Source organism: Cyanistes caeruleus, chromosome 27, assembly GCF_971803275.1.
Source record: "Cyanistes caeruleus chromosome 27, bCyaCae1.hap1.1, whole genome shotgun sequence".
NCBI lineage: Eukaryota > Metazoa > Chordata > Aves > Passeriformes > Paridae > Cyanistes > Cyanistes caeruleus.
In genome coordinates this window covers 4,687,234-4,702,211 of record NC_141727.1, presented here as the reverse complement: position 1 = coordinate 4,702,211, position 14,978 = coordinate 4,687,234, and the positions used below count along the sequence as shown (strand labels likewise).

General features: G+C 44.2%; 1 protein-coding gene across 3 annotated transcripts in view; it reads left to right on the top strand.

The window, feature by feature from the left end:
• Window positions 1-13,380, top strand: part of HOXB3 (homeobox B3) — a 29,743-nt gene extending 16,363 nt beyond the window's left edge. The window contains exons 3-5 of one of the 3 annotated variants that reach the window (XM_086864368.1): window positions 307-370; window positions 8,266-8,783; window positions 10,095-13,380. In XM_086864368.1, coding sequence (XP_086720494.1) covers window positions 8,375-8,783; window positions 10,095-10,861 — 1,176 coding nt within the window. In that variant the 5' untranslated portion in view covers window positions 307-370; window positions 8,266-8,374 and the 3' untranslated portion in view covers window positions 10,862-13,380. Of the gene's footprint in view, window positions 1-306; window positions 371-5,109; window positions 5,170-7,258; window positions 7,939-8,265; window positions 8,784-10,094 lie in introns of those variants that run through there. The other 2 variants (XM_086864370.1, XM_086864369.1) reach the window with 2 other exon arrangements.
• The last annotated feature ends 1,598 nt before the right edge of the window (window positions 13,381-14,978 follow it).

The window sequence follows — 14,978 nt, the reverse complement described above, 5'->3', positions numbered from 1 at the left end:
TTCCCCAAAGGGAGCCCCAAAACCGGGAAAAGCTTCCCAAAACCGGGGGGAGGGGGATGGGAATTTCCAGAGGGGAAAAATGGTAAAAAAAAAAAACGGGAAAGAGACGGGATTGCCCCAAATCTCCGGGAATAAACCCCAATTCCCATCCCTGCATGTTTTTGGCTCGGGAGGAACCCCCAGAGGGGTTTTTAATCCGATTTTCCCCCAATTCCTTCCCCAAAATCCCCAAATCCTCCTCGTCCTCACCCAACTTTCACTGGGTTTTGTTGGTTTTTTTCGCATTTTTTTTCCTCCCCTCCTCAGCGTTTCTCCTGTCCCAAAATCCGCCCGGGGCCGGGATTTGCTGGAGCAGCCCTCGCAGAACCGGGTGAGTTTTGTCTGTCGTGTCCGTCTGTCCTTCCTCAGCCTTTCCCCCCTCTCCAAACCCCTCAGCCTCGCTCCCTTTGGATCCTTTTCCCCCCCACACCCCTAAAAATCAAATTTAAATTTAAATTTTTCCTCCTCACCCCCCACAAAAAACGAGCAAAAGGCAGCTGCGGATCCCGAGCCCCTTTTCCCTCCACGGCGAGCCTGGAAATTCTGGGATTTATGGAATAACTTTGGGATCGGAATTCCTGCTCTGCCTTTGAAGGGGGGAAAAAAAAAAAGAAAACCCTCCCCGCTCGCCACATTTGCGGAGGAGAAATGAGCTGCAGGCCGAGCAGAAATGACAATTCCTGGCATAACTCCGCTCGCTCCCACACGGACCAGGGTTTTGGGTTTTTTTCCCCCAGCTGGTTGAGGTTAAAATGAGAATTTTTTGCGCTCCAGAGGAGGCACTCGCGGAATTCCAGGCGCTTCTGGGTGTCCAAGAGCTCCGGATGAGCGAGAGGAGCTCCGGGGATCCCCAGGGGAGCTGTCCCAGAGGGTTCTGAAGTTTTTAGGTGGTCCCAGAGGGTTCTGAAGAAGTTTTTAGGTGGTCCCAGAGGGTTCTGAAGAAGTTTTTAGGAGGTCCCAGAGGGTTCTGAAGAAGTTTTTAGGTGGTCCCAGGGGGTTCTGAAGAAGTTTTTAGGTGGTCCCAGAGGGTTCTGAAGAAGTTTTTAGGTGGTCCCAGAGGGTTCTGAAGAAGTTTTTAGGAGGTCCCAGAGGGTTCTGAAGAAGTTTTTAGGAGGTCCCAGAGGGTTCCGAAGAAGTTTTCAGGTGGTCCCAGAGGGTTCTGAAGAAGTTTTTAGGAGGTCCCAGAGGGTTCTGAAGAAGTTTTTAGGTGGTCCCAGACGGCTCTGAAGAGGTTTTTAGGTGGTGCCAGAGGGTTCTGAAGAAGTTTTTAGGTGGTCCCAGAGGGTTCTGAAGAAGTTTTTAGGTGGTCCCAGAGGGCTCTGAAGAAGTTTTTAGGTGGTCCCAGAGGGTTCTGAAGAAGTTTTTAGGTTATCCAAGATGTTTTAAAGAAGTTTTGAAGTTGTCTGAGATAGTTTTAAAGAAGTTTTAAGTTATCCGAGATGGTTTTAAAGAAGTTTTAAGTCGTCTGAGATGTTTTTCCGTGAGGGTTTTGAAGAAGTTTTTAGTCGAAGATGGTTTTTAGGAAGTTTTGAAGTTGTCCGAGAGGGATTTAAAGAAGTTTTGAAGTTATCCCAGATGGTTTTTAAGAAGTTTTGAAGTTGTCCAAGATGGTTTTGAAGAAGTTTTCAGTTGTCTGAGATGGTTTTTAGGAAGTTTTAAGTTGTCCAAGATGAGTTTTAAGAAGTTTTGAGGTTGTCCGGGATGGCTTTGAAGAAGTTTTTAAGTTATTCGAGATGGTTTTAGGAAGTTTTGAGGTTGTCCAAGATGGTTTTAGGAAGTTTTGAGGTTGTCCAAGGTGGTTTTGAAGAAGTTTTAGGTTGTCAAGATGGTTTTTAGGAAGTTTTGAGGTTGTCCAAGGTGGTTTTGAAGAAGTTTTTAAGTTATTCGAGATGGTTTTAGGAAGTTTTTAAGTTGTCCAAGATGGTTTTGAAGAAGTTTTGAGGTTGTCCAAGATGTTTTTACGAAGTTTTTAGGCTGTCCGAGATGGTTTTTAGGAAGTTTTAAGTTGTCTGAGATGAGTTTTAAGAAGTTTTTAAGTTGGTTGAGATGGTTTTAAAGAAGTTTTAAGTTATCAAGATGGTTTTTAGGAAGTTTTGAAGTTCTTTGAGATGGTTTTAAAGAAGATTTCAGTTGTCTGAGATGGTTTTGAAGAAGTTTTAAGTTGTCCGAGATGGGTTTTAAGAAGTTTTGAGGTTGTCCGAGATGGTTTTTAGGAAGTTTTGAAGTTCTTTGAGATGGTTTTAAAGAAGTTTTCAGTTGTCTGAGATGGTTTTGAAGAAGTTTTAAGTTGTCCACCATGGTTTTTTTTCCTCTTTCCCTTTTTCCCTGGGAATTCCACGCCGGGGTTGCTGTCTCGTAGCAGGAGATTGATGTCGGAGCAGCTCATAAAAATGAGTTTTTTATGATTTTATGAGGTTTTTTTTTTTCTTTTCCAGATGAGAGGGGTGGGGAGGTGAAAAAAAAAATCACAATAAAATGGTAATTATGGATTTTCCTGGTCCCATCTGGGGGCTGGAGGCTGCAGGCAGGACAAAAAGTGGAATCCTTGGGATAAAACTTTATCCATCACCAGGAAAACCTTGGCTGACCGAGTCCTCAGAAGTCCAAAAGTTTCCTTGGGCATCCTTAATTTTTTTATTAATTTTTAATTATTTTTAATTATTTTCTAATTATTTTCAATTATTTATTTATTTTAATTTTTTATTTATTTTTATCTTATTTTTTATCTTATTTTTTATCTTATTTTAAAGTTATTTTTTCTTTATTTTTCTTTATTTTTTCTTTATTTTAATTTATTTTTGTCTTATTTTTAATTTATTTTTAAGTGTTTTGAGTTATTATTTATTTTTTTAATTTAATTATTTATCTTATTTTTATCTTATTTTTTAATCTTATTTTAAAGTTATTTTTTATTTATTTATATTTATTTATATTTATTTTTATTTATTTATATATTTTTTAAAAAACTTATTTAATTTTTTAATTTATTAATTTATTCTCCCCACCCCCCCCCCCCCGAGTTATCAGCCTGAAGTTGCAGCAATCAAAAATAATAATAATAAAAAACACCCAAAAACCTAATAATTTAAAAAATAAATAAGAAATAAAGAGGAGATGGAAGCCCTGGACGGGTCCAACCTTCCCGAGGCAACTCCAAAGAGCTTTTGTGGCTCCTCTTTTCCCTTTTTCTCCCCAAAATTCCCCCCTCGTCAGCACTTCAGGCCCACAATTAAAGGAGGGCGGATAATTGGGATGGGAAACAAAAGTAACGCTTCCAAAAAAAAGAGGAAAAAAAGAAGAAAACTCAGAAAAAAAAAGAAATTGCAGACACCTAAAATTCCTCTCCCTGCCTTCCTCCCACTCTCCGGCCCCTCCTCATCTTTTACTTTTTGTTTTTACCGCCCTAAAATCCCCTTTTTGGCCTCTTTTTGCTGCCGGGAGAGGCGAAAATCGTAAATCTCCCTTGGCGACAGCGGCCCGGCGGTGACGAGTTATTAATACCAGCAATAATAATTATTTTTATTGCCCCAAAACTCCCCGGAGAGCCCTTGAACCTCCCCAAAACCAGGCCTATAGTTCCTCCGAAGTTACTCCGAGTTGTAACCGCTCCGAGCATCGCTGGTGCTTCACCAAAAAAAACAAAAAAAAAAAACCCAAAAAACCAAAAAACCACAAAAAACCCCAAAAAACCCAAAAAAAACCCCCCAAAAAACCAAAAAAAAACCCAAAAAAACAAAAAAAAACCAAAAAACCCCCCTAAAAAAACCCAAAAAAACCCCAAAAAACAAAAAAAAAAACAAAAAAAGCCGAGATTTGGGGTTTATTTTTAATTTTGGGGGTCCCCAGAACAGCTCGGAGAGCGCGGGGAGCATCCCCAGCCTGAGGAAGAGGAAGGCGAAGGCTCATTTGCATAAATTGACGCCTAATTGTTCATCACGTGGATCAAAGGGCGCCGCTGCCGCCCGCAATTAGCGGCGCTTCCCGCCCGCGAAAAAAATACCCAAAAAAAAAATACAAAATCGGGAAAAAAAAATGCAAAAATCGGCGTTTTGGGGAGGGAAAAAAATCCTCCCCGCTCTTCCCATCCCCCCCCTTTCCTTCATCCCCCCCCTCCTTCATCATCCTCCCACCCCCCCACGAGGGGGGGATTTTAATCCCGGTTCTGCTTTTTTTGGGGGGGGGATTCGGTTGTTTTTAGCTTTGAGGTTTTTTTTGCGTTTCAGCTTTTCTGGGTTTTTGGGTTTATTTTCATTTTTTTTTTTTTTTTTTCCTCCGATTGTTTTTTTTTTATTATTTATTTTATTTTTTTATTTTTTTTTTTTTTTCCCTTTTCCTTTTCCTCCCTCCCTCCCTTCTCCTTTCCCTTCTTCCCCTTTGCTAAAGCAGAGGCCATTGTTATCAGTGAGCAGCGCGTACCAGAGGCCAAGTAGAACCCTCAGCCTTTGGCCATTTCCAAAAAAAAAAACCTCCCTCCAACCCCTCCAGATTTTTTATTTTCCCTCCTTCTTCCTTCCCCTTCCTGCCGGGAAGCATCCCCGATTTTTTTTATTATTTTTTTAAAAATTTATTATTATTTTTTTTTATTATTTTGATTTATTTTTTTTTTTTTGTCGGGCTTTCCTTTTCTCTTTTTTTTTTTTAACCCCCGAAAGGAAAACGAGCGAGACAATTTGAGCCGCCGTAAGCGACCCCTCCCCCCCTTTATTTCACCTTTTTTTTTTTTTAATTTAATTTCATTTATTTCTATATATTTTAAATATTTTTTTTAACAACCCTTTCCACCCGCCCTCACACCGGATTACCGTTATATATATTTTAATATATATATATATATATTTTTATATATTTAAATTATATTTTTAACCTTCCCCCAGCGCTTTTACGCCCCCTCTAAAAAACGTTTCGCCAACAAAAAAAAAAAAAAAAAGAAAAAAAAAAGAAAAAAAAAAAAAAAGGAGAGAAGAGGCCAAAAAAAAAAAGCAAAAAAAAAATCAAAAAAAAAAAAAAAAAGCGGGGAGTAACGGGAGGGGAAGAGGGAGGGAGGGGGGTCACTCCTCGCTTATTGATTGCGTGGATGCTGGATGTGAAAATATATTATGTCTGCCTGTGCTTGGCTCGTCAGAGACTAAGGTAAGCCGGACTCAAATAGGCTATCACTTTGTGAATGGCGGAGTATATGTCCCAATGATTTATGACCATATGACTCCAATCTCGGTTCAAGAAGAGTTCACAAGCTTTAAGCTTCCTTCCACGCAGAGCCGCTTTTGCAGCCCTCACCCCTCTTCTTCCCCCGGCTTGCTTGATTTGTTTTAATTCCGCCGCCTTCGCCCTCTTATTTTTATTTATTTTTTTAAATTTTTTTTTTTTAATGGATTTTAATTTTATTTTTTTTTTCCCCGCTTCTCCCCGCGTTTTTGGTTTTTTTTTTTTTTAATTTTTTTTTTTCTCGATTTTGTGGGCGCGTTGGGGGGAGTTGTTGTTTTGGGGTGGGGGAGGAAGGGAAATTTGGGTGGTTGTGGGTTTTTTTTTTTTTTTTCCCAGGCGGATCCACGGCGTTGAGGGTTGGAGCTCGCCGGGAGCTCCCGACCTATTGTTGCGATATTTGGGATTATTAATAATCGCAATTAATCGAGGGCTTCTGCGGCTGGGGGAGATGGAGCTGGAGAGGGGGAGGGGAAGGGGAGAGGCTCTGCTTTTCCCCAGGAACGCGCTCAGGTTGGGAATTTCGGATTTTCCAACATGGAGGGGACGCGATTCCAGCAGAATCCTTCCTTTTATCTCCTTCCCCCCCCAACCCCGAGCGCTTCATTTCTGCTTTTTTACTCATTTTTTATCCCCCTCCCGGAGCATCTTCATCCTCCCCACCGCCCTCTCTCACCTTTCCCCCACCCCCCACGCCCCAATCCGTAATTTACCATTTTTTATTTAATTCCTTTTTATTTTAAAACCCCCAACACCCCAAATTTTGCCCTTCCAAAGTTACGGGCAAAGAGTTTGAGGGGGGGAAAAAAACCAAAAGTGAAACTCGGAGAGGGCCGGGGCAGCTCCCGCCCGCTTTTAATTGGAACAGGAGATCATCGAATATTTATTATTCTGCCCGGGATTTTTTTTTTTTCCCTTTTTTTTTTTTTTTTCCTAAGCAATTCCTTGGAGTAAATAATTAGGATTGCGGCCGTCCCCGGCGAAGATAAATGAGCGGCATTTGTGAGGCGCTGAGAGATGAGGTACAAAGCGAAGCTGTGGAAGCCACGAGCGAGGCGAAGGGGGTCGTAAATTTATTTTATGGACGTTTAAAACAACAAGGACACGAAAAAAAAAAAAATACAGAAAAAAAAAACCCCATCGCGGTTATTTTTAGCTGCTTTCGCCCCAGCCTTGGGTTTGGGGTCGTTTTGTTGATTTTTTTAGGAGGTTTTATTTATTTTTTTTTTTAAAGAAAAAAAATAAGAAATATTTTCCAGGCCTTGGAGAAATTCCCACCTCTGCCCCCCCTGGCAGATATTTCCAAACCTATTCATAATAAAGGCACTGCTGTTTGTTAATTAATTAATTCACGGCTCGGGGAGCGGAGGCTACTTTTTAATAAGACAAATTTATCATGTCCAGGGAGGCGGAGGGGAATAACTCCCAGCCAGGATCTGCGCAGACAATAACGCAGCTCCCAGGAAGATTTTGGGAATGCAGGAAGGATTTTTCCATCAGGATTAAAAAAAAATAAAATTAAAAAAACCCCTCGAGCAGCTCTGAGGGGTGAAGAGAACGGAGCTTTCCACATAAAAACAGCAGCCGGGAAAAGAAGGGAGGAAAAAAAATGTTATTTATTATCGAGCTGAGGCTTCTGTTAAAGCCCCGGCACTTAAAAATATCGCGTTGGGTTTTATCTCCGCGGGGTTTGTTTTGTTTTGCTTTGCAGGATGAAAGAGGCCCAGATAAAATTGAATATACAAGAGGTACAATTAAATATACAATGGATATCAATCCCCAAACAAACGCTCCTTGCGGGCTCCGGGCTGCGGAGAGGAGTCTTTGGCTTTTTTAAAAAAATCCCTCTGATTATTTCCGAGGAGTTTTCACCTTTTTTTGGGTTTTTTTTGGGGGGTGTTTCTACTTTGTCTTTAGGGAGGGGAAAGTTTCTGTTGGGAGAAAAGCAAAAGAGGAAAGAGATGGAGAAAAATAAGAAAAAAAAGAGAGTTTTTTTAAAAAAAAAAAAAAGAGGGGAGGTTTCGTTTTGTGATTTTAAGCTTTAGGATGGTTTTTTTTATTTTATTTTAGACTTTTGGAGCTTGGATTGAGGGAGGGAGGAAGGCTGGAAAATCCAAGGGGTGGAAAGTGAGGAGCAAATGGCCTCGTCAAGTGTTTGTTTTCCAAGAGAGAGAGAGAGAGAGATAAAAAAAAAGGAAAATAACAGCAGCGATGGGTTTGGAATCGGCACCATCCCAGTGGCAGCTCTGGATTTGGGATGAGAAACACAAAACCCTGCCGGGAAAATGAAAAAAAAAAAAAAAAAAATTTATTTTCTAAATTCAACCTGTGCTACCAGAGAGAGGGGAAGAGAGACACCCCGAGCAGGGGAAGCACGGTCTTGAATTCTTGTCCCTGCTCCGATCCGCTGGAAATCTCTGCCCTGAATTCCAGAGGCGCTGAGAGTTCCTGCGTAAACAAAAAAAGGGAGCCAAGCGTGCCAGGATGGCGTTACCTGGATTAAAAACACGGATATTCGCTGCTCGCGCCTCAAAACCAAACCCTGGCGGTAAACTTGGGATTTCTGCTGGTGGAAGGATTTTTGGGGGCGTGAGGAGCCGGTTTAAACGGAAATAGCCAGAGTTGAGTGTTCGTGGCCAGCAATTCTGCGCTCCGTGCTGTGATATTTGTGACAATTCGGCTTTTCTCCGGGGCCGGGTGTGTAAACGCGTGTGCGGTTCGCTCCCGCGGGGACGCACGCGGGGATTTCCGCGGGGGGATAAACGCGCCGTAAATAAAACGCACGGAGCCAAACCGAGGTGGGGGTGGGAGGTGACAAAAACCCATCCCAGCCACCCCCAAACTCCTCCAAATCATCCAAACCATCCCCTGCCCCGTTGGCGGAGCCTCAGGAGGGTGAAATCTGCCGGCGGCATCTGTTCCCCCCGTTCCGCGGGACCCCTATTCATGTCACGGGCCTTTCAGGCCCCAAGATGGATTCCTGGGCCGGGCACTATTATTGTGTGTTTTCTCCTAACCTTTCAGGTCAGCTCCCACCAGACAGCTGGAGAGGGGCCGTCACGTGGCCTCGGGGTGCCAATGTTCTGCCAGAGGGGTGTCAAGACCCTGGTAGCCAAAAAAACCCTCGCGGAAGATGCAGAAGGCCTCGTACTACGACAGCTCCACGCTCTTCGGGGGTTACTCCTACGGCGGCGGCGCCAATGGATTCGGCTACGAGGGTGCCCAGCAGCCTTTCCAAGCCGCTTCCCACATGGAGAACGACTTCCAGAGGTCTGCCTGCTCCCTGCAGTCTCTCGGCAACGCCGCCCCGCACGGCAAAAATAAAGAGCTCAACGGGAGCTGCATGCGGCCCGGTTTGGCCCCGGAGACACCGGGCTCACCCAACGCCAACAACGGCGGCGGCGGCGGCAACGGCCAGGCCGGCAGCGGGAAAAGCGCCGCCGGGAAAGCCAATCTCGGAGCCGGCATCTCCAAGCAGATCTTCCCCTGGATGAAGGAGTCGAGGCAGAATTCCAAGCAGAAGAACGGCTCGCCCAGCGCAGGTAGCTCGCCAGGCCTCAGTGACGCGCTCTGCCCTCCCCAGCTCCAAAAGGACGAGGCTAAAAATGGAGAAAAGGATTGATAAACAAGGCCCGAGGATCGCAAAGGGTTGGAGGAATCGGTTTAGGGAAGGTCTAAATTCCCGTTTTTGACCCCAGAGTTCCGCAGAGAGGTCTAAGAATCTCAAATGGTTGGAGAAATTGGTTTAGGGAAGGCCCAAATTCCACTTTTCCCACCCAAAATTCCACAGAGAGGCCTAAGAATCATAAAGGGTTGGAAGAATGGGTTTAGGAAAGGTCCAAATTCCCCTTTTTCCCCAAAAAATTCCAAAGAGAGGTCCAAGAATTACAAAGGCTTGGAGAATGGGTTTAGGGGAGGCCCAAATTCCTCTTTTCCAGCCCAGAATTCCACAGAGAGGAAGAAAGAGTTGACGGGTCTGGTTATTTCCCTTGGCCGCTGCTGGCGCGAGGTCTCAGAAGCGCCGGGGTCCCCGGGCAGAGCGGATTTGTTGGGAGGTGAAGGAATCCCAGGTGATCCTGGGAGATTCCAGAGCGGATCCCGGCCCCGGGCACCACCCACCCGCTCCCGGTTTATTTCAAACACAACCACAGAGGGAAACGCGGCCGGGGCGTCGTCCCCAGCCCAGGCTGGACACAAATACGGGGAAAATGCTCTCCCAAGGGCTCATCCCAATCCTAAAATTCCGCTCGGTGCCTTCCCACCCCTCAGAGAGAGCAGATGAGGCACCACGTCCGTCTTCTCCACGTGTCCCACCAGTCCAAGCAGATAAAACCCAAAAATCCAGCCCGGATTTACGGAAATTTTGGCAAATCCATTCTCACAAACCTGGTGGTGAACTCTTTACCCACCGCGGACGTAATTCATGGTGTTTACCTCTGGGAAAGGTGGGTGCGGAGGCAAATACTGGTGCTGCACCTGTGTGCAAACCAAACCCTTCCCAACCCCGCGTTAATTGGCCCTGCGCTAATTGGTCCTGCGGCGGTGGCCACCTCCCCTCCCACCCCATCCCGCCAAACGTTATTTTCTGGGAAATTATCCGCTGGAAATAATCGAGCCCTCAATAAATGGCCCTGGAATCCTCTTCTACATGACATGATCAAATTTTCATAAAGCAGGGGCAGCTTTGGAGAACAGAACTCTTAATAAATGACACGATTATGGAGTGCAGGCTAATGTGGAGGGGCGGGCGGGGGGGCGGGGGGGAGAGGAAGGCGAGGATTTATTAAGAACCGACGCATTCAATTTCTGCGTGTAAGTAATTCTCTTTTATTTCATTCCGGGGGCCCCGGCAGAAACCTGCAGCGGCGGCGAGAAAAGCCCCCCGGGCTCCTCGGCCTCCAAGAGGGCGCGCACGGCCTACACCAGCGCTCAGCTGGTGGAGCTGGAGAAGGAATTCCACTTCAACCGCTACCTGTGCCGGCCGCGGCGCGTGGAGATGGCCAACCTGCTGAACCTCAGCGAGCGCCAGATCAAGATCTGGTTCCAGAACCGGAGGATGAAGTACAAAAAGGATCAGAAATCCAAAGGCGTGGGCTCTTCCTCTGGAGGACCTTCCCCGGCGGGCAGCCCCCCGCAGCCCATGCAGGCCTCGGCGGGGTTCCTCAACGCCTTGCACCCCATGAGCGGCGCCTACGAGGCGCCGTCGCCGCCTTCCTTCAGCAAACCCCACCAAAACGCCTACGCCGTGGCCGCCCCCGGCTACCAAGCGCCCCTCAAGGCTTGCCCCGGCCAGCAGAAATACGCCGGGGCCGCCGGCGCGGCCGAGTACGAGCCGCACGTCCTGCAGGCCAACGGGGTGGCCTACGGCGCTGCCGGCGTGCAGGGCAGCCCCGCGTACGGCGCGGGGAACTTTGTGGATTCTCTGCCCGCCTCTGGCCCATCCCTTTACGGCCTCAACCACCTGCCGCACCACCAGGCCGCCGGCGTGGACTACGGCGGGGCGCCGCCGGGCCAGCCCCACGGACCGTGCGAGAGCCACGCCGCGTACGCGGAGCTCTCCTCGCACCACGCGACTTCTCAGGGCAGAATCCAAGAGGCGCCCAAGCTCACCCACCTGTGAGAGGGGGAGGCCGTCGGGATGGGGGAAGCCAAGGGGAAGTTTGGGTTTCAGGGATGTCGGCGTTGGGTTTCTCTCCGGCTTCGCCGCGGAGGTTTTGGCGGGGTTGTCGTGCTCGGGATTTTGGGGTTGGTGAAGCACAAAATCCGAGAGTTCGTGGTGGTTTTGGAAGGGTGAAACCTCCTGGGGGTCTCGATGCGAATTTCTTCGGGAATGGGCTCGGGGTGGTTTTGTGGGAATCCCATGGGGTGTCCAAGCCACCTTGGGATGGTCACCGATCGTTCCCGGATGCTGGGAAGGAGAAGAAGCCAAATTTCGGGGTCTCTGCATCCTCAAAACCCCAAAGGGATCCACTGGGAAGCTCCCCCCTCCTCCGAGTCCTTCTCCAGATCCAACCGTGCTTTCCTTCCCAGCCTTCAGAGGAGGACTCGTCCTTTCCCAGCAGAAAAGGATAAATCCGCTTTCCCCACCGGAAATGGGATAAATCCACTTTCCCCACCGGAAAAGGATAAATCCAATTCCCCACCGGAAAAGGGATAAATCCACTTTCCCCACCAAAAAAGGGATAAATCCACTTTCCCCACCGGAAATGGGATAAATCCACTTTCCCCACCGGAAATGGGATAAATCCAATTCCCCACCGGAAATGGGATAAATCCACTTTCCCCACCGGAAAAGGGATAAATCCAATTCCCCACCGGAAATGGGATAAATCCAATTCCCCACCGGAAATGGGATAAATCCACTTTCCCCACCGGAAAAGGATAAATCCAATTCCCCACTGGAAAGGGATAAATCCACTTTCCCCACCAAAAAAGGGATAAATCCACTTTCCCCACCGGAAAAGGGGCAAATCCGCTTTCCCCACTGGAAAGGGATAAATCCAGTCTCTCCACTGGAAAAGGATAAATCCACTTTCCCCACCGGAAAAGGGATAAATCCACTTTCCCACCGGAAATGGGATAAATCCAATCTCTCCACTGGAAAAGGGATAAATCCACTTTCCCCACCAAAAAAGGGATAAATCCACTTTCCCCACCGGAAATGGGATAAATCCAATTCCCCACTGGAAAGGGATAAATCCACTTTCCCCACTGGAAAAGGGGCAAATCCGCTTTCCCCACTGGAAAGGGATAAATCCAATCTCTCCACTGGAAAAGGATAAATCCACTTTCCCCTCCGGAAAAGGATAAATCCAATTCCCCAGCGGGTCCCTTCCCACCGATCCCCCCCTAAACTCCGAATCTCCACACCTGCCGAGGCCAGGGAGCCACGCTCGTCCCTCCAGGCCCTGCTCCCCCTCTCCAAAACAACAACACGGCAAAATAAAAAAAGCAAAAAAAAAAAAAAAAACCCACCGGGATGGAAAAGGTCTGAGCACCACAACGGGACGAGGAAAATTCCGGGGGAACGCCTAAATCCCCCCTTTTTTCCCCCCCACCAGGAATTCCAAAGAGAGGAAGAAAGAATTGACAGGTCGGAATATTTCCCTTCCTTGGCCTAGGATCAATTTCTCCAGTTTGGGGGAAGGGTTTTTATTTTTTTGGTTTTTTTGGGGGGATTTTTTTTTTAGGGTTCCTAAACAAAAAAAAAACCCAAATTGGAGAAATCCTGAACTTCTTTCCTCCTCTCCTTTTACGTGAAAACAGGGTATATTTGAACAGAGGGAATGTCCTCCCACGGAAGCAGAAGCCAGGAGATCCCTGGGATTTGTTGATGCTTTCCTGCCTGGACATCTTTGTTGCACTTAGAGTTTACATATAATGGGTATTAAATAATAATAATAATAATAATAATAATGATAATAATAATAATAATAAAAATAATAAAAAAAACGAAACGACAACTTTGAAGGGCTCTCAGCTCCGTGGAGGCGTCCTTCAGTTAGGTGTGTGTTCTGGTGAACATTCAGATATATTTATTGGTTATAGGCAGTTGAAAATATTTTCCTTTCTTTTTTTTTAATTTTTAAATTTTTTTTGGTTGGTTTTTTGGTAATATTTATCCCCGCGAGACGATGTATTTATACGAGGGAAAAACAAGGGAAAAAAGCAAAAAAAAAAAAAACAACAAAAAAAAAGACATAAAAGTATCAAAGGGATACTTTTTTTTTTAGTATTTCCTTTAAAAAAAAAAAACAAAAAAATTTAAAAAAATACAGGAAAAAACCTCCAAAAAACCCCGAAAAAAACCCCAAAAAAACCCAAAAAAAAAAAAAAGGACGTTGTGTTCCCCTTGTCATTGTACCACGAGCTTATTTTAGTTTATTGTAATTTAGGGAGAAGCAGTAGTTTTATGTTACCTCGGTACTTATGAATAATGTAATTAGTTCTGGAGGCATGAGAGCAGAACCAGACTGTAATTGTTTAGTCCTGAATTAGAAGAATTTCATCGCGAATCCCTCCCCTCCCTCCCCTCCTCTTGGGAGCTCTTTCTTTGTTCTTACAGTAGTTCTTTTCTCTCCTCGCTTCAAGGGTTGTCTGGTGAACAATTCCTGAATAAACTTTCTGCTATGGATTTTATCTCGTCCCTATCCTCGTCGGATTTGGAGGTGGGAAAAGGAAAAAAAAAAGATAAAATTATCCCCTCCCCCCATAAAAAAATAAAATTATAAAGGGTTTTGAGGGGTGAAAATTTAAAAAAAAAAAAAAAAAATGGAATGGGGTGATGGGGAGTAAAGGAAGGGATTGAGAGAGGAGTCCTGGTTTGGGGTGAAATCCTGGGAATTCGGGAGTCCACAAAGAGGGATCACGTGGAGCCAGGGCTGGGCTGCCATTGGAGAGGGAATGAAAACAAAGGAAAAGGGATTAATCATGGAAAAGAAAAAAAATATAAATAAAAACAAGGAGAGAGGGAGGTGGGGGGGAAAAAAAAAAAAAAAGGAAAATAAAAAATAAAAGGAAAAACGGCCCCAGAGTTTCCATCCCGGGGCCTTGGGAAGTGAAGAGGAATGAAATGGATAATTATTATATGATTAAATTGAAAATTAAATAATTGGATTCTGGCTGAAAGAACGGAGTTCTGGTGAGAAAAAATGAGATTATTTCCAAAATACGAGCGTGAGCACCAACACCCAGCCACACCTCCCCGGACACCCCAAAATTTATTAAAAAAGGGTAAAAAAAAACACCCCCAAAAACCAGAAAATGTGAAAAGGGAGAAGCAAAAGCAGACGGGAGAAGGCCGTGAATAATTTGCTTTTTATGCTCTAAAGCCCTAAGAAAACTTCATTTAAAGCAGCGAGGGGCAATAAAAGTTTTATGGCTCTGGGAAGGGCTTGGAAAAGCTGGGGATGAGGAGGAGGAGGAGGGGAAGGAGAGGGGGATTTGGGAATTTCATTGCGGCCGCGAGAAAAGGGTGGAAAAGCTGGAAAAGGGATCAAAAAAAACCCCCCAAAAATAATTAAAAATAAAAAAAAAAGGGGTGGGTGTTGTAGAAGCAGCGAGTGGGATTTATATTTTGTGTTTTATGTCGTTAATATCTTTTATATATTTATATATATTACATATTATATATATATAATATGTAAATATATATTATATTTATAGCTATTATATATTTTATAAAAAGATATTATATATTTATATATGATATATAAATATATAACATATTTTATATATTACATATATAAGATATATCTTTTATATATGAGATATAAATAATATATTTTTATATTATATTTATATTTATATAGATATTTTTATATTACAATACATTTATCTATTTATAGCCTATATCCTATATCTTATACCGTATATTTTCTATTTTATACATTTATATATACGACATCTTTTATATTTTTATATCTACTATATATTTCATATCTATTTATATCCTATATTTTACACAGTATATTTTCTATACCCTATATTTCCTATAGTATATTTTATATTTTCTACTTTTTTATTTTCTATTTTTCTATTTTCTATTTTTCTATTTTCTACTTTCCTATTTTCTATTTTTCTATTTTCTACTTTCCTATTTTCTACTTTCCTATTTTCTATTTTTATACCCTCCATATTTTTATATTTTATACCCTACATCCTATATTTTTTTTTGCCATTTTACACCCTACATATCCTGTATTTTTTTTTTTAACCTTTTATCCCCTATAATTCAC